At 58.5% G+C, this 23,229-nt stretch overlaps 1 protein-coding gene across 6 annotated transcripts; it reads right to left on the bottom strand.

Moving 5' to 3' along the window:
• Positions 1 to 850: 850 nt before the first annotated feature.
• Positions 851 to 22,317, bottom strand: PEAR1 (platelet endothelial aggregation receptor 1). 6 transcript variants are annotated; one of them, XM_057534176.1, is made up of 27 exons: positions 22,196 to 22,317; positions 21,667 to 22,115; positions 18,889 to 19,091; positions 14,501 to 14,552; positions 13,779 to 13,909; positions 11,964 to 12,139; positions 11,164 to 11,268; positions 10,709 to 10,809; positions 9,846 to 9,938; positions 9,318 to 9,561; positions 8,417 to 8,537; positions 8,082 to 8,218; positions 7,776 to 7,988; positions 7,317 to 7,491; positions 7,110 to 7,230; positions 6,202 to 6,365; positions 6,007 to 6,109; positions 5,731 to 5,877; positions 5,392 to 5,517; positions 4,332 to 4,460; positions 4,087 to 4,215; positions 3,669 to 3,881; positions 3,344 to 3,432; positions 3,097 to 3,232; positions 2,845 to 2,919; positions 2,493 to 2,741; positions 851 to 2,022 (listed from the first exon to the last, which is right to left on the bottom strand). In XM_057534176.1, exons 6-27 carry the CDS (start codon positions 12,062 to 12,064, stop codon positions 1,871 to 1,873), a joined length of 3,123 nt encoding a protein of 1,040 aa, XP_057390159.1. In that variant the 5' UTR covers positions 12,065 to 12,139; positions 13,779 to 13,909; positions 14,501 to 14,552; positions 18,889 to 19,091; positions 21,667 to 22,115; positions 22,196 to 22,317; the 3' UTR covers positions 851 to 1,870. The 6 variants fall into 6 exon arrangements, with proteins under 6 accessions (XP_057390159.1, XP_057390154.1, XP_057390177.1 ...); XM_057534171.1 differs by lacking the exon at positions 18,889 to 19,091; XM_057534194.1 differs by lacking the exons at positions 5,392 to 5,517; positions 18,889 to 19,091.
• Positions 22,318 to 23,229: the final 912 nt, after the last annotated feature.

The raw sequence follows: 23,229 nt of genomic DNA, 5'->3' as shown, positions 1-23,229 counted from the left end.
AGCCGAGAAGGGCGGGGCCAGGGCGGAGCCTGGGCAGCCCTCTGTCACAGGGGCAGGGGAGCCCTGGAGCCCTGGAGGGCCGGACCCCGCGGACCCTGTGCGAAGGGAGAAGGACCTGGGCGGAGCTGTGGCGGAGGGAAACGAGTGGATACCGAACTGGACCGGAGTGGAGGGGGCTGGGCTAGAGCGAGACCAGGACGGAGAGGCGGGGCTAGGGGGCGCGCAAGGAGCTGTCCAAAGCCACCCTGGAAACGGAACCGGGGAAAGCAGGGATCCGACCCCGTGTATTAGAGATCGCGGCAGTCGGAGGAATCTAGGGAAGCAGAGTCCGGGTAGGGACAGATCCACTCTCTGGGGTCGGCCCTCCTACCCTGTAAGGAGAGGACTCCTGATGGAAAAGGCCCAGAGAGACCCACCGAGTTAGCGAGTTGGCGTGGCTCTGGGTTTGTAATACCGACCCCATCTATGTCGCCTCCTGGAGGTCTGGGGACTTAGTTGATCCGCTAAAGAGTTTAGGAGGCGGGTCACGCTTCCAAGAAACCTTGGATTCAAAGTCCTCAGATAGCCTAGACCCTGCCGGGCCCCCATCAGAGTATACTCTCTCCCCTCTGCTTTCCTGGCTCCAGCCTTCCCACTCCAGTCTGTTCCCCTCCCCCACCGCCACTCCCAGACCTTCCCACCTTTGAGCTTTTGTGCTGTTCCCCTGTAGAAACGCCACCCTTTGGGGAAGACTCTGACCTATGCAGTCTTTCAGCTCTCAGTGCACCAGTTTGCCCAGCCATCTTAGCACTTGCCAGCACTTACCACTGGTACTTTTAACTCACTCAGCCACTCAGCCTTTGGGGGAACATTTATTGAGTGCCTACCACGTGCCAAGGGGAGTCAATGTTGAACATAAACACAGGATTCCTGCTTTCAGGGAACTTACAGTCTGGTGGGGGAGGCAGAGATTAATCAAATAATCACACTAAAAAGCAACACATTACAGAGGTGCCTGGCACCCTGTAGGCCTTCTGCAGGTAACTGGTGCATGAACACATCAGTAATCAGTGCTGTGAAAGAGAATACGGGGTGTGAAGGACAAGCAGGAGTTAACAGGTGAGTGGGGGAGGAAGAGCATTCCAGATGTGCCAAGCCCCCGTAGTAGGAAGACATGTGGCTGATAGAAGGACGTAGAGGCCAGTGTGACTAGAGCAGAGTGGCAGGGAACACAGTTCAGAGTGAGGCTGAAGAGACAGGCAGGCCAGGCCAGCAAAGCCTTTAAGGCTTTGGACAATTTTGACTGTAGCCCAAGGGCCATGGGGCACCCACGGGAGACTTTCAGGCAGGGGTAACCTAACCAGCTTGTATTTTGAAGCAGTTGGTTGGCGGGAGTACCAAACGAATGCAGGGAGGCCAGTCAGGCTATTTCCAGAGTTAACTGGGTTTGGGCTGCCTCTCCACTATATAGTGAGTGCCCCAGGACGGGATCAGTGCCTGGTACCCCTCTGAAAACACGCATGCACGCACACACAGAGCCTAGCCCGGGAGTGCACAGAAAAGTTACCCAATATACACTTCTTACAGCAATCTGAAATCAGAGTTATCCAGCAACATTCAACCCACCAGTTTATGTATACAGGGCCCTGGGGGCCTTGAGGAGCAATGGGTTGGGGAAAAGGAACACAGGTTTCCTGCTGACCAGTGTTTCCCATGGTAGAACCTGGGAGCCAGGCTCCCATCTCCTCTCCATTCACTTCCTCTATTAAACATGTTCGTGTTCACGGCCGGCCAGTCCTCTCCCTGCTCCTGGCAGGGTACAGCGGGCTCTGTCCTCAGCCTTGAGCAGCAAAGAACCGGTGTGCTGACCTCTGCACACCCTCTTGGCTCCTCAACGGTCCTGGCGCCGAAGTGGGGGTGACGGGGGATGCCGTACTGGAGGCAAGTCGTAGTGTCCAGGGATGTGGCTGTTCTTGGGTGAGTCATAGTGGCCAGGAGGCAGGCCCGGGGGCAGAGGGGGCTGGGAACCCACAGAGTCTCGGTCTGGAGACAGAGAGGGGAGAAGATAAGGAGGTGGCTCCTCCCCTTCCCACCACTCTCCTGCCCTCTCCAGCCTCTTCTGCCCAAAGACAGATGCATAGTGCCCGGCTATAGGCCAGCCTCCTCAGCTGCCAGTGGGGGAGGCCATCTCGACCTGCCCACCTCACGGGATAGGAAGACACTCCGTCACCTGCCTTGTTCCCAGCTTTTCTGGGTATCAAGTCTACAACTCAGGTGCTGTAAAACCACCATTTCAAATCCTCAGCCCTGTGAGGGAGGTACCGCCACCTACAGGCTCTAAGAGGCAGTGTGACTTCCCAAACATCATGCCTGGTTTGAGCCCAAGTCTGACCCCAAAGGCCTTGCTCTTGCTGCCACTTCATGCCGACTCTGCATTCTCACCCTCTGTCCCTTCTCTTTTCCCACCTCCCTTGTCCCTCTTCTCTCTGCCCCAGTGGAGAAGGAAGGCTCACCATGGGTCAGGGGGCTGGGCTGCTCATAGGTGCCACTGTCTCTCTCTGGCTGGGGGTGTCGCCGCCTCTGGCTGTCCCGGAGCTGAGGAGGCTGCCTGGGGGGAGACCCTGAGGGAGGGCCTTTCATCTCCATGTAGCTGCTCTCCCGGGGGCTCCCTAGCAGGCCGGGCAGGTCCCGGATGGTGGCGTAGGGGTTCTCACTGCTCAGGGAAGCCACGCTGGCCCCCAGACCCTCTTCAGAGATAGGCCCTAAAGATAGGGGAAAGAAGTCAGGCTCAGAGGAGGCACTGGCCCCTAAACCCCAGCGCAGCTCCCTCCCTCGCTCCCCCGCCCCGCCCTGCCCTGCCCTCACCTTTACTGTAGAAGGGGCCAGGGCCATTCCTGTTGCTGTAGCTACAGCTGTAGCTTCGGTCCAGGCGGCTGCTACCTGAGGAGGAGAAAGCAACCTGCAATCAGGCCCCTGGTCCCCTGCCCAAGGTCCCACCTCCTCTAGAACTGAGGCCCAGAATCCCCTTCCACAGACACACACACGCACTCAGATGGAGCAGGACACTGGGCTGTACACATCCACCCTCACCAGAGGCCTTGGCCCCCAGGCTCCTACCCCTGTCCAGAGGCCCTGGAGGGGGCTCCCGGCGGTGCTTCCAGTCAGCAGGCAGCGTGGCGTGGTTATCATGCCCAAGGGCTCCACCCGGCCGCTCAGGGGCCTGGAGGCTGGCAAAGAGCTGACTGCCTGGAACCTGGCAGGGGAGGGGTGGGACAGGGAGAGGCACGTGCCCAGCTGGAGCTTTCTGGAGAACCGGGCTGTGCCCACAGGACATCCACAGTGCATCCCCGCCCCCAACACTGACCTTGTTAGGGGGCGGGGGGTTAGGTGAGCACTGTGACAGGGTGTGGTAGCTGGGGTTGGAGTAGTAGTGACTGTAGCTCGGAGGGACATCTGCACAAACAGACACAGTTGCAGGGTGACCTGCCCGGTCAGAGACAAGCCTGGGCCCAAGACAGTCATTCTGTTCCAGGAGATCCATAATCAGCCTCTCTGGCCTCTCTGACTCTCTCCAACTCCCCGCTTCCCACCTACAAGGTCCAGGGAGGGATGCAGGAGCCCCGCACCCCATCTGCCCTGTACCTAAGAGCCAGCCACTCATGTGTGTTCCCGCCCCCGGGCCAGCTCACCTGGCATGACGTACTCAGAGCCGTCCAGTCGCCCGCTGCTGTAGGCCACTGCCAGGTGCTGGTGCTCCTTGCCTTTTTGCCAATGGCGGTAGCCAATGAACAGCGCCACCAGGGCCACCACCAGGGATCCCAGCACTGCAATGCCAATCACTGCCCCGAGTGAGTTATAGGCCACCGGAGAGGTAGGCGTCATGGTGAATGGCTCCTGGCTTCCTGTGTGGGATGGGGTGGTCACTCAGGACAGTGTCTTGGCCCTACTGGTGAGCTTGGGATGCATGCATGGGAGAGGCCCCAGTAGGGAGGCAGGGTGATACAAGGGTACCACCTAGCAGAGACCTGGGCATGTACCTGTGTCCTGGTTCCCTGGGGACAGTGTGGGGCGGGGTGGGGGTAGGGAGGGGGCTAGGTGAGAACTCACCAATCCTGCAGGGGGCACCACTTTGCCCTGGGGGACACACACAGGCCCCAGTCTCTGGGTGGCACCTCTCTCCAGGACCACACTGGCATGGTTGGGAACAATTGGCGCCGAACATCCCTGGAGAGCAGCCTGTTTAGAGAGCCGAGGAGGCAGGCGGGGATCAGAGGGGCCAGGGAACTGCAGTCCCCTCCTCAGGCTAGGGCTGACTTGGAGGCAGGGGCATGGAGTTCCCCTTCTGCTGGTACCTTCCAAGCAGAGATGTCCGGTCCGGCCTGGGGGGCAGAAACAACTCCCATGCTGGGGGTGGCAGGTCCCGCCATGGCGACACTGGCAGAGCTGGGCACAGTTGGCCCCCCAGTGTCCTAGAGGGCACGCTGCAGGAGACAAGGTTGGAGCCTGTCTGGCGGGCAGGGCCAGCCCCTCCTGAGTGAATTCTCAGCCCCCAGCATCGCTGACCTCTTCAGCTCAGCTTTGGTCTCCCCAGGGGCACCAAGGCTTTGAACCGTATCTACACACTGATGAGTCACAAATGCTTACCCACAGCCCTTTGTCTTGCCTGAACTCCAAACCCACGTGCCCAGCTGCCTGCTTACCTTCTGCACTTGCCTATCTGATAGACTTTCAAAATAACGTGACCAGGGCCAGACAACCAAAGGCTTCCAAACTATCCTATATCGCTTGGCTCTGGACTTTTTTTTTTTTTAACATAAGAGAGAAATAATTGTCTACACTATTCAAGGCATAATTTTTGTGTATCTGACACTAGCAAAAAATCTAATAGTAGTTACTGAATTCTATGGAAAAAGTCTTGTCCAAGATTACTTCCCTCTACCTTGCCCATCTTTTTCATGGTAACTGCTTCTCATTTTCCCTTTTTAAAATTTGTTTGACTCGGTTTTCTGAACTAATTTTTTCCATGATGTCCTTCTTATATTTATGTGGGAAAGAGGCCATGTATAAATAAATAAAAATAAATTGGCAATCCAAAAGAAAAAAAGAACATGTCCAAAACTGAGCTTATGATTTTCCCCACCCCCATACAAACACTGCTTTTCTCAGGCCTCCCATGCAGAAGGGCAGGGAATTTTTTTCCCTGATCTGTTCATTGCTGCATCCTGAGCACCTAGAACAATACCCAGCATGTAGGTGATGCCCATAAATATTTGTTTATAGTGTTTATATAAATGACTGAATCAAGGTGGGTTCAGAGGCTTTTATACCCAGGAGCAGGGGAACAGAAGCCTCTGGTCCTCAGCCCACCCCCTCAGCATGCACACATGCTCAGACACATGAGCCACCACATACGTTGGGAGCAGTCAGGGCCTGTCCAGCCAGCCATGCAGTAGCAGGTCCCATTCGAAGGGTGGCAGGAGGAGTGGTTAGCACACTTGCAGGGCACACAGCGTTTGCCGTAGCGGCCGGGCTGACAGGCTGGGGGAAAGGGGCTCGTGGTGACCAGGGGCAGGGGCCAACCCTCAGTCAGCCCGTGACCCCACTCTCTCCCTCCCTCCTTCCCACTGCAGCAACCGGCCCAAAGATTGGAGTCAGCACAAGAGACCAAGAGGGGTAGAGTGGGAGCTTCAGGCATCTGACACTGCACTGCACATTACTGCTGGCAGGCAGGGGGAGGGGAGGGAGCCTCACATCTCTGGCAGGAGGGGCCTCGGAATCCAGGTGCACACACACAATTGCCATTCTCAGGGATGCAGGTGCCCCCATTCTTGCAGGTGCAGGTGTTGCTACAGTTGGCTCCCCAGAAGCCCTCAGGGCAGGGCAGGTGGCAGCGGGTACCTGTGAGAGGGGTAGGATGAGCCTGGCCTGTGGCCCCCCTTCCATAGGGTTTCTTCTGAACACACGTCCTGTGGGATGCATCCCCCAACTCCACAGTAAGCCTGGGGCCTGGACACCCAGAACGCTCACCTGTCCAGCCAGCCTGGCACTGGCAGTGTCCGTGAACAGGGTCGCAGCCATCAGAATGGTCACAGTCACAGCGACTGGCACAGCCTTCACCAAACTGCCCCTTCTTGGAGAGGGAGTAGAGGGTAGGACAGGCCAGTCAGCTGGGGGGTGCTGTGCCCTTCCCTCCCCCAGGAAGGCAGACGGTTGTGCACTTACCAGGCAGGGGAGCTGGCAGTGGGTCCCGTGCCACCCAGGGGTACAGGTACAGGCTCCAGTTTGGGGGCTGCAGGCTGCCTCATGGGCACACTGGCAGCTGGCATTGCAACCGAAGCCCCAGGTTCCAGGCGGACAGGGCACGGAGCAGTTACCATGCTGCCAACCTGGAAGAGGGGACTTGCAAGTAGGCATGGGGACCTGGCTCCCCTCCTGAGCAAGCACACACTGGGCATTGGCTCTGCCAGGCTCTGCACTATGAGCTGGGGCTGGGGGTGGGGATGCCCATGGCCGCATAGGAGACAAGCATAGAAACTGTTGGATGTTGGACAGAAGGCTGAAAGACCGCTGGGGATGCACCACCACCTTCTGGGTCTTGGTTGCCTCTTCTGCAAAATGAAGGGGGGTGGCAGCAAACCCAAACGCTTACAGAGGCCCCAACAGGTAACTAAATGAGTTCTCCAGATCATGTGTAAGACAATAGGGAGGAGTGGGGACTGGAGACTGGACTTTTGCTAAATATGATAGACAGCTAGTCAAACAAAACATATCTGCGTCCGAATCTAGCCTAAAGGTTGCCAACGTGGCACCCCTGGTAGATCTCCGAGGCCCTTCCTGGAGCTGCCATTCTGTGATTCTGTATGTCTGAGGATGAGGCATGTTCTGCAAAGAGGTACCTCTGGCCTGGGCCTTTAAGGACAATTGGGATTTTTGTGGTTGAAAAAAAACAAAGCGGATATTCCAGGAAGGAAGTAGCCTGGCTACTTTCCCAGCAGTCCAGCTGCTGACCAGTGCCTCCGCCCTTACCCTGCAGCCTCTCCCCTACTCTTGGCCTGCCCCTACCCTTGGACTCTCCCTTCTTCGCATGGCCCCGCCCCCAAATCCCCTTCCGGGAGACCCCAACCCATTACCTTCCTTGCAGACGCAGGCGCCGTCGATGGGCGAGCAGGCGATGGCATTTTCGCAGGAGCAGCGTGCGGAGCAGTTGACCCCATAGGTGTCAGGGGGACAGAGGCTAGCGCAGTGCGGGCCCTGAGAGCGGGCGGGAGCACCAGTGAGAGGAGCGGGCGGGCTCCTGGGCCTCTCCGGCACCTCCCTCGCGGCGGGGCGCGCCTCACCGTGTAGCCGGGCGCGCACCGGCAGAGGCCGCTGTCGGGCTGGCAGACGCCGCCGTGCAGGCAGAGGCAGTGCTCCTGGCAGCCGGGCCCGTGCGTGTCCTGCGGGCAGCTCTCGTTGCAGTGGAGGCCCGCCCAGCCCGGCAGGCAAGAGCACTCCCCGCTCATCGGGTGGCAGCTGCGGGCGGAGGCGGGGGCGCGGCGCGGTCTGAGCCCGGGTCCGCAGGTCGACTTCCCCGCCCCCTCCGCGCGGTGGGAGCCGAGCATCGCCGAATAGAGGGGGATATCGGGGAGGCTCGGTGCTGTTCCAAGAGCGGTCTCTCCCCGTCCCCGAGGCCCCTCCCCTTTCCCTTCTGTGACATCTGTCCCGCCCTAGGTCCTTTTTGTGACTCCGGTGGCTTCAGCACCGAAGGCCTCTCCCATTGGCCTCCAGACCCCTTGACCACAGTGCCCGCGGCCTACTTGAGACTGTGTTCCGGGTCGCAGGTGCAGGGCATCTGGCAGCTGAGGCCGTAGAGGCCGTCGGGGCAGAGACGTTCGGCGCAGCGGTCCCCAGTGAAGCCGTGTTCGCACAGACACGCGCCGTTGGCCGGGAAGCAGCGGGCGCCGGTGGCGCAGTCGCAAGTCTCAGCACAGTCCTGCCCGAAGCGGCCCACGGGGCACTCCTCACGGCACCTGGGCGCCTCGCGGGAGTGAGCCTGGGCACGCCGCCCGCCGCCGCCCCCGGCCCACCCCAGCCCACTCCCACCCCAGGCCAACACCACTCACCGGTCCCCTGTGTATCCCGGAGCGCAGTGACACTGCCCGGTGAACCGGTCGCAGAGGCCTCCGTTGTGACAGCGACATTCCTGGGAGCAGTTGGGTCCATAGGAGCCCTCGGGGCAGGGCAGGGAACAGATGGTGCCCTGTAGGGGTGAGAGGTCGACAGAGCCCCAGGAGCCCAGCCCCCTCCCCATGGCCACAGGACTCATCAACACCCCTACACCCCAAACCCTCAAACCTCTCCAGGGCCCACACAGCCTACCCCCCTCACACACATCCTCCTGGGAGCCCTGTAGAGAACCGCCCACAGAATTCATACCCACAGGCCCTACCCTTCATACCATCCAGCCAGGTGGGCAGCTGCAGGAGCCCCGAGAGGCCTGGAAGACACCCCCGTTTTGGCAAGGAGGGGTGCTGGGGCAGGAGAAGCCAACACTGTCCTGTGAACAGGACACCTCGCAGCTGTTGGGCAGAGGGGGTGAGGTCAGTATGTAAACAAGCAGTACCTGCTTCCCCCTTTGCCTCCAAGGGCTGGTCAACCACACACAGGCCCTCCCCAGGAGGAAGGCCCGACTCCAGGGCTCAATGAGTCACACCCACCCTTCGAGTCTCACCCCCCTTCCCTGTTGGGTACTGCAGGGATCAAGAAACAAACGTTTCCAGGACTGGAAATGGCAGGGACACCCAGCCCCATCAGGAGAGGTAGAGCGAAGAGCCATGGGTGGCGTGTCTGCTCTCCACGCACCCTCTGCTCCAGCACTAGCTTTGCTCACGCTAGTCCCTCTGGGGGCAACACGTCCGCCTGCCATGGTTTTCTATCCTGAGGGCTCAACTCCAGAGCTCCTCCATGAAGCTGGATCTTTGATCTCCAGCTAGATGCACATTCTCCCTCCTGTGACTCCCCAGCTCTCCCTGCACCCTGCCTTGCAGTAGGGTTCTCTGCGTCCCAATCTCAGCCCCAATTTGGGACGTGCTTTCGCTCACACGCTAGTTCGTGTTATCTTCACAGCAACCCTTCTAGGTGGACAATACTGCTCCCATTTTACAGACCGGAAACAAACACGTGAAGAGTCAATGATTTGCTCAAGGTTGCTCAACCAGCGAGCAGCAGAGCTGGGACCAGAATCTGGGCCTCTTGACTCCATCCCCACGTTTGGGATGCTGAGTCCCCTTGTGTCCCCACGTATGCCCGTGCACCCTGTGTCTGCGATCCCGTTAGTGTGTGTTCCTCCCGTTACACACCTGGGCCCAGTTCTCTCTGGGGGGCAGAGGCAGGCTCCGGTCTGGGGGTCACAGGGTGCCCCATGGCACTGGCAGCTGAACTGGCAGGCAGGGCCGTAGCGGCCAGGGGAGCAGGGCCGAGAGCAGTGTGGAGGCTGCAGCCCAGAGGCACAGGAACATGCCCCACTCTTGGGGTCACAGGAGCTGCTGTTGCCGCAGTTGCAGGGCTTGTCACACTGTGGCCCCCAAACGCCCGGGGCACAAGCTGTGGGATGGGAGGGCGGAAGGGGGTCACCAGGGGTCTTGCCCCTCCCCAGCCTCCAGTTAGTCACCGTCTCTGTGTCCTGGCCCCCACACATGCCCCCATGCCCGGCTTTGGCCCCTCCCCCTGTACCACACCTCCAGAAAAGGCTGCTGGCTGCAGTGGGACTCTGCTGGGTGATCGCCCTGGGGGCCTAAGCACCTGTGCCCTGGTAGGGAGGTTGTGCCCAAGGGTTCTGCATCCCTGTAGGCACAAGGGGTCATGCCCTGCTGTCACCAGCCACTCACCACTGGAGCAGTCGTCGCCCCGCCAGTCTTGCACACATTGGCACTGATTGGGCGCCATGCAGCGGCCATGGACACACTCCTGAGCACAAAGCGCTGGGGCAGAGATGGGGTGGGGTGTGTGTGAGAAGATGCTTCCACCCCTGCCATACCCACCTTTTATTCTCTGAAGCCTAACCCCAGCTTCCTCCCACACCAGGGACCTGGAGTTCGCCAAGCAGCAGTTCTGCCTCTAAGATGCAAAAAGACTGAGAGTAAAGCAACTCAGGTCAGAGCTTGTCAAGACCTCAGGATTCTGGACTCCCGAGCTCCTTTCTGTGAAATTCTGGAAGCACCTTGTTGGGAAATGGGCAGGCGGGGTTCCTCACGTAGGGACCAGACATGGATGCTGTCCAGAGAGAGGGTAGGGGTTGGGCTGGGGGCTCAGGCTGGGCAGGGGTCTCTGTAGGGGCTGGTGATGGTCCAAGGCTGAGAGAAGGGGAGAGGCAGACAGAGCGGGCTCTGCTCTGGGGGTTTCAGGGTGCTGGGGGCGGGGGACAGGAGAGACTGGACGGCGACCGGTCGAGACAGATAGCGACAGAGGGACAGGGACGGGAAGAGTCAGAGAGAGAGCCTGAGACACGGTGACAGAGAGATACAGGCAGCCCAGAGCCAGAGATGCAGAGCCGGAGACTGCTGAGGGACATGGCGAGAGAGGGTGGGAGAGACGTAGGGCCAGCTAGAGACAGAGGTATGAAGTGGCAGCTTTGTCCCTAGAGACAACAGGGCGAGCGCAGGGCAGAGGAGTAGCCCCACCCTGGTGAGGGCAGGGAAGGACTAGGTGGCCTATAGGCTCCACTCATTCCGCGGCCCCACCCAGGACTCACGGACACAGGCCCCGCTGCTCTCATAGAAGCCCCGGCAGCACTGCAGGCGCATTCGGTGCTCCGTCTTCACCACCTGGCGGTACACGGTCCGGTAGACAACCCTGGGGGAGACCCAGAGGTGGCCCTCAGTCCTCCCTGCCGAGGCCCCGGCTTCCAACCTTCCACAGTGCGGCACTGGGGGAGGCCTGGGGCACTGCCCAACACTCTGAGCTGGGGTAGCAGAGAACATTCCCTCCTTGCCCTCCATCCGGCCACACACATGCCCACAATACACCACACCTGCACACCCCAAACACACATACCCCACACACAACACGCCTTGAGTGCCCTGAGGCCAGATGCTTCCTCTGAACCCTATAGTTTCCGAGAAAAGAATCGGGGTACAGAGGGGCAAGGCCCAGGCCAAGGCAGCTCCTCTGACACCCATCTGCCGATGGAGGGGGACGGGCACTCACGTGGGCCGGGGGCAGGTGTGCGGGCTCTCCCAGGGCCGGTCACAGGGCTCCGAGGGGAGCAGGCTGAAGGGGCGGGAGTGCGACTCCTTGGTTGTGGTGGTGAAGCTGCAAGACAGGGAACGGAGTTGGGGCCCAGGGCAGGGGGAGGCCTGAGCTGGCAGAGCGGAGCGGGGGCGCGAGGGCTTGGCCACAGTGGGGAATATTTAGGCTTGCTCCCTCCAGCCTAGGATGGACCCCCCCCCCATCTGTCCCGCTTCAATCTGGAGGGATCCTCCCAGAGTTGGAATATTCCTGGGAATATTCCATTCCAGCCTTCCATTCCAGCCTTCCATTCCCCACCGCCTCCTTCTCCCTATATGGGGAAACTGAGCTAGAACTGACTTCTGGGCCCAGCTGATGGAGATGGGTTGAAGCACTTCTGGCCAAATCTTGCCCTGGGACTTGTTGCCCAACCCTGTCCCCTTGGCTCTCCCTGGGCCAGCCCCTCTGCTCGCCCCATAGCGAATGGCTCCTACCCTGTGCTCTGTCCTGCAGCTAGCCTCGCACAGGGACCGAGGCAGGGGGATAAAGAAAGGACAGGGTCACAGCTGAGATGGAGACTGAGACAAGATCAAGATGGGGATGGAGTCAGAGGCATCCCATCTAGAGGAGCAGAGAGAGTAGAAGCAGAAATAAGAGGGAGGTGAGGGCTGGAGAAAGGGAAGGAAGCAAGGGAAGGAGCTGGGAAGAGGAGCCCCAGTGGGGAGAACGGGGAGCTGGGGGCTTGCAGCCCTCAAGGCACAGCAGGGGCCCTCTCTCACCTTTCCCAGAAGCTGCAGGTGTTGGGGTCCTTGGGGTTGAGGGTTCCAGCCAGCCCCAGGCCCAGGGCCAGGAGAAAGAGGGCCCGCAGAGGTGGTGACATTGCTGAGGCCTGTGACAGGGCCAGGTGTGGAGCAGGTGAGGGGCACTGCAGCCACAAACCTGGAGGACCAAGTCTCTGCAGAGAACAAGCAGGGGTGGCAGAAGAGATGAGGCTCTGGTCCTCTGGCCCATGCTTCCCAGGCTCCAGGTCTTATTCCTGACCAGGTGGAGCACTGCCATGCCTCTGAGACTTTCTCACACGGTTTCCTCTGTCTGGACGTCCTCCCCCCCATTCTTCACTTTAAGCACTCACCTTTCAAGGTCTAGCCCAAGTGTCACCCCTCTTTCCCTGCCCTGTTTCCCGATCCACACTGGCAGACTGCCCCCACCCATCCCTTCCAGGAACCCCAGCACCATTCACCCACACGCCACTGTTCTAGTGCCTGTTCCCTGACCATGACCTCTAGAGGCAGGGACCTGTGCCTGAATTCCCAATCCCCAGCACAGCCCCTACCCAGGGCACTTTGATATTATACCAAGGTGTGAAATTGGAGCTGATGAAGGGAAGTTATAAGGGAAGCCAACTTCGGCTCAGTTAGAGGAAGAACTTTCCAACGGTCAAAGCAGTTCTGTAATGGAATCAGCGACCTCCGGTGGTGAGCTCCCCATCACTGGACGTAGGCAGGCAGAGGCCAAAACCACCCTGATGCTGTTAGGGGCTTCCTGCTTTATGGGGTGGGAGTAGGGCTAGGTCCAGGTGACCTTGAAGGAGGCCCCTCCCCACCACTGGTGCGCTGGCACGGCCCATACTGACTTCTGAGAGCCAATCATGACTTCTCTCCCCAACTCCTTGTTCAGTGCTGTCACAGGAGTAGCTTGAAACCAAGTACGGGGGTGGAAATCGGCACCATGGAAATCAGCAAACACCACAAATCAGGGCCCCCCCCTCCACCCATCCCCCCACCGAAGCCGGTTGCTAAAGCCTTGCCAGCATACCTCTGCACCCAGCTCTAGGTGCTATCACCCAGGGAGTCCCCAGCCTGGCCTCAGACTTAAGGAGAAGCCGCCACCTCCCTGTGACCACCCACCAGCCATCTGGAAATGGGCTCCTCCCCTCTCCTCCACGCCTGGCCTCGCCCAGTGGGTGGGAAGCAGGTCAGGACCTCCGAGGAGTCAGTTCTCGCTCCTGAGCTCAGGAGCCGCGTAGGCCCTTGAGCACCCGCCGCCCCCCCCCACCCCGCCCCGCCAGTTTCAGATTCTCTGTTAACTTGCCCCCGCTCCCTCCTCTACGACTCCCTGAGGCGCCCACATCTGCTTATAATTTTCCCCGAGAAGAGAGAGAAAGGTCGTGGTAGCTGGCCCCTTACCCCCCTGAGTATCTCTGGAATGCCTGCCTCCGGGCCCCACCCCAGACCCTCCACCCACACACTCCCAGGGTCCCCGCGGGCCGCTCTCAGCGCCCATCAGGGCAGCGCCCAGAGGGATGCTCCCTAACCTCACCGCACCCCACTGCCGCGTTCTGCCCCACCAGTAAACCCTCCAGCCTGCTCCCCACCCTCTCAGCAGCTGGGCTGGCCCACCTCTCCTCCCCATGCTCCCTCCCACCCACCGCAAATTTCTACCCACCCCCCCCCACCCCCACTCCTGTCTTGCAGAGCAGCAAGGCCTGCCCATGACTCTGGTTAGTGGCCCCATCACAGCTCCCCCAGGGCAGATCTCCACCTGTTGTCTTTTTTGTGTCCCTCCCATCCATCCTCAGTCCCCAGGTAACTCACCAGGCCTCTATGGCATCCTGGGGCCTGAGAAACTCAGGTGAGCCAGGGGCAGGGTGACAGGGCCCTTGGGCCCCAGGGCCTGAGGAGCCCAGAGAGTGTCCTGGGGGATCCCGGTGCTCATGATATGGAGCCTGAAACAGGAAACAGAGCCTGGCTAGAACGTGTGTATGTGGGGAGGGCAGCAGGGAGCATGATCACGGGCGGAGCATGGGGTAGCTCCGGCCTCCCACCACCCTGAACTTGGAAGGTAGGATGTGGGGGAGGGTGGGGAGTGGGGCGGGGAGGGACGCAGCCTGGCCTCAGGGAGCCAGGCCACAGTCAGGAGTGTCCTTCAGACGACCCCCATAGTCTGCCCTTCCACCCACACAACCCCCAGCTCCCTCCCCAACAGTTGGCTCCTTCTCCCAACATCCCCAGACTCTGCCCTTCACCCCAGGCCTGCTCCGGTCATGATCCCAGGCCCACCCTGTCTGATCCCAGCTGAACTTCTCCCTCGAGTGTGCATGGCAGCAAGCCCATGGACAGGACCCCGAGCCCCCCACGCATCTCCCCCTCTTCATGCCTCAGTCTGGTCCACACTCCCCTCTTCCTGTAGCCCCCACTGTGCCCCTGGCATGGGGGTCCTGTCCTCCAATTGGAGCTCAATCTGTCTGGATACAGGGTCATCACCCTTGTCCCTGGGTGAGCCTCATCTCCAGCCACGCAGGGACCCCCAGGCTTACCTGGGCCTGGATCTGTCCCCAGAGCTCGAGGCTGCGGTGACATGGACAAGACCTGCAGCAGGAAGGCCCTGATGAGGCGCAAAGGGGAGGGGCTGTCCTTCCTCTCATCTACAGCAGCCCCCTCCCACCAGCCACCTCCTCTTACCCAACTTCTGGAGGAAATGGTTCACCAGGGGGACTTTGAGAGGGACCTCGAATGGGCAGGGGAGCATGAGGAGGGCCTGACCCTAATCCCAGGGGGTTGACTCTAATAACTAGAGGGGTGGGGAGATTCTGTTCTCCCAAGGGCCTCAGGGTAGGACTGGAGAGCAGAGAAGGTCTCAGCTGGTCAGTGGAAGGGGCTGGAAGCCAGGATGGGGTCTGTGAGATCAGTGGGTGGTCTGCAGGGAGGGGAGAGATGAGATGGGGATCCTGGCAGGGAGGGGCAGGGTTTGGCCTCACCAGCCCCAGACCCTGAGGAGGGAACACAGGCCAGACCAGGAGCCCAGAGCTCCAGCCTGCCTGCCTAGGCTTGTTCCCATCTGAGCCTTTGTCCCTGAGGGGCTAGGGAACCTGAGACCCTGGCCCACCCTTCCCCAGCACCTCCAGTCCCAGCAGAACTGGGGCTATTGTGATTACACGTGCCCCTTCAAGGGGTTTAAATCAGACAACTACTGGGTCCCCATCTGACCCCAGGGGCCCCCACTGTAGGCTCCCTTCTCCCTCTTCCCATACAGATGCCCCCTGCCTTTCCCCTACTCAGCCTCCTTCCTCCATGGCCCCTCTGGATTGAGGGACCCACACACCTTCCCTCACAATTGGAAAACTAACATATGTTGTTTACTGTGTTGGCACGGGCAGAGTGCCTAGCAATTTATATGGATCATTTCGTGTAAAGCTTATGTCAACCCACTGTGGTAGGTATTATTATTCATTTTACTGATGAGGAAACAGGCAAGGAGAGGGTAAGTTCCCTGCCCAGGGCCACACAGCCAGTAATATCAGAGCTGGGATCCAAACCCAGACTGGCAGATCCATCCCTGTGGTTCCAGGCTCTCCCGAGCCCAGGCGGGAATCCCAGGGGCTTTACATCTCTTTGTAATAGCCTTGGTTATGGCGAGGGGGAGCCTGGCAGGGGGCTGGACAGGAGAAGGGGATCGGGCTGGGGGCTGCCGCAAGAACGCGATCAGAGGCGTGGGAACCGGGATGTGTTTACAGTCAAGAATGAGCTGACACTTCTCTCTCCTCCACCTCGAGATGCAAAGCAGCTGGGCGCCTGGCCAGGCCCCCCCCACCCCAGTCCCCAGTCCCGCCTGCGCGAACCCCCAGTATCCCTGCCCTCTCGGCCTCCAAGCCCACACAGGGCCCAACCCAGCTCGCCTCCCCTTCTCTTCTCCTGTTCAGCCTGATTCCTCTGGTGGGGAGTCCCCCTACCCTCACTGTACTCCAATCCTAACCCTGCTAGGAGGAGGGGGATGAGTCTGGGGCTTCTGGGAGGGGAGTAGAGTTCCTAGTGGACAGGAGATGATCCATGTCTATAGAAGGCAGAGAGCAAGAGTGGGGCTGATGGAAGTGAGACAGCAAGAGGAACTTCCCCACCAGCTCCCTTCCAGCTGCTCTTCTCCGGGAGGTGGTACAGCAAAGGATACCCTCTGAGCTCTGCATCCCCTCCCAGCCCCCCATTCAAACCTGGGTTCGAATCCCATCTCTCAGTTCCCTCATCTCTAAAATGGAGAGGATAATGGGACTTCCCTTTGTAGGATTGTTCTGCAGAGTAATAAATGAGTTGATACAGATAAGTGCTTAGAGAGCTACATAAGAAGTTCAATGAACAATTGCAGTTTCCATGATGGCATCCTCAGCCCCACTCCTCCTGCACCTATCACACCCCTTCTCCACTCCCCTTGGCACTGTCATACTCTTTGAGTATTAATTCCAGGAAAAGCTGTTTCTTTCTTTTTTTTTCCTGAAGAATCCCCAGGATGATCCGGGAATGGGAATAGGGCCTTAGATGCTGACAGAGAGAAAGGAAGTGGGGAGGGGAGGGGACTAGGCTCCCCAGAGAACCTGATCCCCCAGAACGATGGGCTGCCCGCCAGGTAGTCTTCAAGCCAAAGGCGGTTGATGAGGCAGGACGCCTGGATTCTACTCCCCGCCAGCCCTCAGCCTGAGCACCAACTCCAGCTTCTTGCTTGTTTCCACTGGTGCCTCCTCTCTGTATCTCTCTCTCTCCCTCCTTCCCATCTTGGAGGCCAAAGTTCCTAGTACTTAAAAGCTGTATGACCTCAAGCATGTCACTTGAGCCCTGTGAGCCTCCATTTCCTCATCTGTAAAATGGGACAGTAACACCCCACATCTCCCAGGGTTCAGTGGGGGTTGGAACTGTTGGTTCCAATGACCATCCTGGAACTGAGCCTCAGACCAGAGGCTGCTCAGTGGACATGTGTTGATGCAAAAACAGAATCCTCCAAGTTCTAGGCTCTCTGCCTCTTTCTTTTTGCCTTTTGTCTTGCTCTTCATCAGAAACTCTCTGCTTTCTGTCGTTTTTTCTTCCTCCATCAGTTTCTTGGTCTCTTCTGCCTCTCTCCTTCCTTTTCTATATCAAGGCTACCACGTACAGTTGTGCAGTATGTTCACTGCACTAGGGAATCCACCTTCAGGTATGGAGTGCAGGCTGAACTCCAGCCACGATCCACAAATCGAGCCCTGTGTCTTAGCTTGGTACCAAGGTTGCCTCGCCCTGTAGCTCTCTTGTCTTTCAGGATCTCCCCCGTGTCTGTGTCTGTTCTCTGTGCCCTTTCCTAACCTATCTTTGCCATGGAGACAGGATCACTTAGTCCTTCCCACTCGGCAGCGTGATCCTGAGTCCAAAGACTTCCCTTCCCTCCCCATACAGGGATGCCCTCTAACCCAGCTCCGCCAGCAGCCTAGACTGCTCTGCTCCACGTGCCACTCAGAATACCCGTGTACACGCTTGTACACGCACACACAGAGCCCCTCCTACATCCAGCCAAGCCAGGCCTTCGGCACGCCAGGCATGTCTGCCGGATGGAGGGACAGGAAGCCTGCATGTGCTCCAGAGGCTGGGCGGGGAGGGAGCAGGGGTGAGGGGCCGGCCTTGTGTTCTCTGTGGCTCAGGAAACAGAAGCTAGAGGGTCCTCAGCCCGACCTGTTTACTCATCAGGAAATAGAGAAACTGCAGGGATTCTGATTCACCAAACAATCAGCACGTGCCTACTGGAAGCTAGAGCCAGTCCGGACCCTCACCACCACCCACAGGTGGAGTGATTGATACCCCTCTCCATTTCACAGGAGAGACCATGGAGGGTCTCAGGTAAAAAGACTTGCCCAAGGGCCAACTGGTCGGCAGAGGCAACAGCAGGATTAGAATCTGCTTCCGAGAACAAAGCAGTGGGGGGTGGGAGGTAACCCCTGGGGTGACACAGGCCAGGGAGCAGCTCCCCCTGCTCATCGCCACCCCCAGATACTGTTGGAAAGCGCAGCTCTGCTCTGGCCACTGCCTCTCTCTAATGCCTCTGTAGCTCCCCACGCTACAGGAAAGGGCGCCCAGGGCCCAGGTGGCCAGCCTCTGCTCCTGCTCCTGTGCTCCCATCACACTGGACATGCCTCTCACCACACAGCCACCTCTGCCCAGGCCACTCCTGGAATGCCCAGGTCCTACCCATCCTTCTAGGCCAGTCTCCTCCAGGAAGCCCCCTCAGTGGTTCCACACCTCACCTGTTCCTCCCTTTCCTTGGAAACTTCCTCCAGGCTCTTAGCACACTCACCACGGACCCCTGTGGCCCAAAGGACCCCAGTTCTTCCCGGAGGCCGGCTCCATACTGGACATAGACCAGTCCCCCAGAGGCCCAACACTTCCCCAAACTCCAGCCGAAGGCACCAGCGTCCCTCCTCTGGGGTCAGGTGGGACTAACCCAGGTCAAGTCAGGAGTTCACAGGCCCCGGAACACCTCAAGTCTGATGGACGGATGAGGTAATGTACCCCATCTTGTGATGCCAGCTTGTGAGTCTGGTTTCCCTACCAGGCTGGGACAGCCTCCAATTCCATTCCTGTCCCAGGCTCTGTTAGTGGGCTGCTTGCCCCCCAAGTGTTCCCTGAAGGTTCCCATCCCGTGGTCATTATATTTTTATTAAGGTCTGTCTTCCCCACTGGTATGGAGCACCGTGGGGTCAGGGCACTTCTCTGCCTGCCTGACTACTGTGTCCCCAGCACCTACACACACGCATCTAGGGTGCCTGGCACCCAGTGGGCAGTAATTAAACATTGTGTGGAGTGGATGGACTGATAAACTCTAAATCCTTTCCGACTTGAGTAAGCCCAGCCTTACTTTGTGGGAAACAGGGGACAGGGAGAGATGTTTGGAGGCTGTGGCTTGTCCCCGGCTCACCAGACAGCAGGACCTTCCTTCTAGGGCCCTCAAGACACAACATCGGTAAGTCGATGGAAGATGGAGTTCAGAAAAAACTTCCCAACGTTACAAAGTAAAAGGCGTCTCCAGACTTGCTCTCCCGACCTCGGGCAGGAATTCCTCAGGGCCGGCCTCCAAGTTCCTCTGGGCTGAGTGCATGGGAGTGCAGGGCACTGAGTCACCTGGAGAGGAGGGAGTGTGCCCGCTGGCAGGGCCTGAGCCCTTATCCCGCACCTCCGGCCCAGGGACTACACCCCTCACTGCCCATCCACACACCACCTCCTACACAGACGGACTAGGCCCCAGATGCCACTATGTGGGGTGGGGTAGGAGGTACAGGCAGGAAAGGGGACTCACGAGGCTCCATGGCCCAGCACCCACCCAGGTGCTGTTTCTGGAGACCTCCATCTGGCCACGTGTGGGTGCTCTAACACCAATTCCCACCCCTTGTTAAATGTATATTGTGAGCTGGATCCTTTCTTTTCATCCTCTCAGCAGTCCTAGAAAGTAGGTGGTATTATGCCACCTGTTATGTAGATGAAGAAATCCCAGGCAGTTCCCCAGGTGGTCCAGTGGTTAGGACTCAGCGCTTTTACTGCGAGGGCCCAGGTTCAATCCCTGGTAGGGGAACTAAGATTCCACAAGCCAATGCAGAAAGAAAGAAGAAAGCAAGCAAGCAAGCAAGCAAGCAAGCAAGCAAGCGAGAGAGGGAGGGAGGGAGGAAGAAAGAAAAGAAAGGAAGGAAGGAAGAAGGAAGGAAGGAAGGAAGAGAAAAAAGAAATCCCAAAGAGGTTAAGTAATTTGCCCAAGGTCACACAGCCAACCAAAGGCAGGGTGGGGATTTGGACCAGGTCTATCAAGCTCCAAAGGCTTGTGCTGCCCCTTTTAAGTCCTTCTACCCCTGTGATTTCTCTTTGATCTTTGGACTTCCTCCTCTTTTACCTCCTCTACCACCTTCTTGTTCTTTCTCTCAGTCTCTGCTCTGTTTTTCCAAATATGCCTCTCGCTTCCTTCTGGGCCTTGTTGTTTCCAGAAGTCTCTATGCCTCTGCCTGTGTTTTCTTTGTCTGTTGGTTTCTGTCTGTCTCCATATTTCTGTCTCTCTATATCTCTGTCTTTGTCTTTCCCTCTCTCCTCCCCTGTCTTCTCTTGCTCCTCCTGCTGGCTTCTCCCCCATAGAGAAGCCTCTATGGTACCTCCCCCAGGACTGGTACGGACACCCTCCCCAGAGCTAGGATGGGCCCTAGGGCCCCTCTTGCATCCCGGGAGGGCTCTCTTTCAAGGTTTCCAAGGCTACTCAAAGGAGAAGCTCCGAGCACTGTGGTGGAGGCCCTGCCTGGCCCAGGTCCCCTCTCCAGCAGAATGTGTTGGTGGGGGGAGGCAGACAGCATCCCAGTGACCTCTATCTCTATCCAGGTTTCCGAACTGTGGATGGGGCTGCCTGCAGAGCTAGTTTCCTCTTCTGGGAAAGTCTGATAGGGGATGGAAGTGGGGGGGGCGGGTAGCGTAGAAACAGATGCCAACCCTCGGCTTCACCTCCCGTTGAAGAGAGGAAGACAGAGGGGAGCCTGGTTAACCCAGCTCCTAGGTGGCAGGGAGGGTAGCCCCAACTGCAACGGCAAGTTTAGTGGGTAGACTTTGGGAGACCTCAGAAGTGGGAGAGGCAGCAGCAGGGGACAGAGAGCTGGAGAGAGGAGAGCTGTCCCACACCCTGGCTCCCGTGTGCCCACACAGAGGGACTGTATCATGGATTGGGATGGGGTGGGACTCAGACAGCTCCCCGACCCCCCAGGCCCAGCTTAGGCCAGGGTTGAGAGCTGACCCCTTGCCCAATCCTGCCTGGAGCCGAGGTCTGGCTGAGCCTGGGAGCCTGGGAGCCTGGGAAACTCGGACCAGCACAAGCTGTTCCCATCCCCGGGGACTAGGGTCACAGCCCAAGCTCGGGAGAGGCCACTCATAAAAGGCCAGAGCAGGACAGCTGAAAGTTCACTACTGGAGGCTGGAGATGGGGTTGGGGTGAGGATGGCCTTGCTGGGGCCTGGGCTCCAGGGCCCCCCACCCTCACTCTCCCTCACACACACCAGCCCATGGGGCTTTCTGGGGATCCACATGCCTGAGACCTTTGGCCAACTTCTTCGTCCTCAAACCGGCAAAACTATGAGCCCCAGGGACCTGTAAACCTGGGTCCCTTCCCTCCATCCACCTCAAACGTGTCTCCTGGTGGGGAGAGGGCCAACACTGTAATAAACACTGAGCAGGCACGGTTCTAAGCAGGAGACATGTTTATGCTCATCTTAGCCTCACAGCAACCCCATAAGGTAGGCACTATATCTTATTATTCCCCTTTTAGAAATGAGAAACTGAGACACAGAGGTGAAGTCTCTTGACCAAGATCCTACAGGTAGTAAGGAGAAGAGTCGCGATTCGAACCTGGGCAGCCTTGACTCCAGTGTGGGTGCTCTTAACACTACACATCCCTTCAGCCAATTAGAGGGCTTCTCTCTCCAGCCCTGAAAGGGGGCCAGTGGGGTGGTGGCAGCCGCTGGACACACAAAGTCCCATACAAGGGGCTAAGAAACAGCTTCATTTGCATGTCATTTACATGCTGTTTCATTATGGATGGAAACCCCCAATCCCCTTTGGCCCATCTCCACTGCCCCATCCCCTTCAGGTCTCTCTGTCGGTCTCTCTTTTCCCCCCCACCCCGAGGTCCCCCAGTGCAGGGTGGTCGCGGGACCAGGGGCGCGCGGTCACTCACCTGCCTCGGGATCCTATCTCGCCGTCCGCCTGGGGTGGGGACCGCGGGGGTGGGCCCGGAGGAGCAGAGGGCGGGGGTCCCTGCGTGGAGCCCCAGGCCGACTGCGAGAGCGGCGGGGTGGCTGAAAGTTGTGGATCGCTGGGCGGGGAGGGGCGCGGAGGGGCGGGGGGCAGGAAGGGGGTGGGAACTCGGGCCCTCGCCAAGGCAGGAAGTTTTGACAAGGAAACCGGGAGCCGGGGGAGGGGAGATCCAGAATGCCCGGGAGGGAGGCTGTGTAGGGGTGGGACCACTGAGGCCGAGCAGCCGGGCCGACCCGACAGCCTGGATCGGGCGCCGAGAGGGGATGAGCAGGGGAGAAGAGCAGGGGCCCCGGGCCCGAGTCCCTCCTCGACTCTTCACCAGCTGTGCGGCCTTGGGGTACTCCGCCTCTCCGGCCTCAGCTTTCTTATCTGAAAAGTGGGGTGGTGGAGGGGAATCAATGAGATCGTCTACGTCAGGCACCTTCCCACTGAGGCCCAACAACCGTTACCTTATTAAAGATACAACCCGGGGACCGACCGACAGCATCCCAGACTGGGAGAAGAGCACCGGGAAAAGGCCTCTCCGCTTCTCTGGCCGCCCGAAAGCACCCTGAGGGAGGGTGTGATCCTGGGAAGCTGTGTTCGGCGGAGTCTCCGCCTCTGCCCGCCCCCTTGGTCCAGGGCCCGGGCGCTTCTGTGCACCTCGCGCCGCAGCCTCTGCGCGGAGCCAGCCCGAGCCGGGCGCCACCTCGCGGCCAGCGTCCGCCTCCCCACAGCCCGCGCACCTGACCTGGGAGAAGGCATCACTCCGGAGGCCGACAACCTGTACCCCACCTTTCTTGGGGCACCCTTCCCTTCTCAGTCTCTGAGGAGACAGAGGCAATTTTCATAACAACTAACATTTGCTTTCATCATCGTTAGCCCTTTAGGTGCTGCTTCTTTCAATCCTTAACTCGAGATAGGTTCTATTTACATAACATTGTTCGTGTAATTAGGGCACCCATAAGCGGCAAAAGCGGGATTTGAACCAAGATCTGTGTTCCGTCTGATTACAGGGCTCCCTCTACAAACCACCGAGACAGAGAAATCTACAATAGTTCAGGAAGAGCAAGACAGGTACGTTCTTCTTTGGCGCCTTTTACAATTGAACTTTATTGAAGTATAACTGACATAAATTTAAAAATGTACCCACTTAAAAGTGTACAGTTCGATGAGGGTCTTTTACATTTTTTTATTATAGTAAAATATAAATAATATAAATTTTACCATTTTAACCATTTTTAAGTGTACAGTTCAGTGGCATAAAGTACATTCATATTGTTCAACCATCACCACCATCCATTTCCATAACTTTTTCATCATCCCCAACTGAAACTCTGTACCCATTAAACTGTAACTCCCCATTCCTCCTCCCCCAACCCCTCTATTCTACTCTCTACCTCCATGAATTTGACTACTCTAGGTACTTCACATAAGTGGAATCACACAATATTTGTCCTTACAGTATGTGTCTGGCTTGTTCACTTAGTTCGATGTCTTCCTT

Source organism: Balaenoptera acutorostrata, chromosome 1, assembly GCF_949987535.1.
Source record: "Balaenoptera acutorostrata chromosome 1, mBalAcu1.1, whole genome shotgun sequence".
NCBI lineage: Eukaryota > Metazoa > Chordata > Mammalia > Artiodactyla > Balaenopteridae > Balaenoptera > Balaenoptera acutorostrata.
Note: the sequence above shows the minus strand (reverse complement) of the source record. Positions and strands in the feature narration are given on the sequence as shown.

What these genes read in the sequence shown, in the direction of transcription:
- PEAR1 (XM_057534176.1), bottom strand. Translation starts at nt 12,064, where the DNA reads ATGTCACCACCTCTGCGGGCCCTCTTTCTCCTGGCCCTGGGCCTGGGG. An exon ending in GCTGCCCACCTGGCTGGATG is followed by an intron (nt 8,219 to 8,416) that starts GTATGAAGGGTA and finishes TCACCCCTACAG; the next exon opens with GGCACCATCTGTTCCCTGCC. An exon ending in AGGCCCCTCCTGCCAGAGAT is followed by an intron (nt 5,518 to 5,730) that starts GTGAGGCTCCCT and finishes CCTTTCCCCCAG; the next exon opens with CCTGTCAGCCCGGCCGCTAC.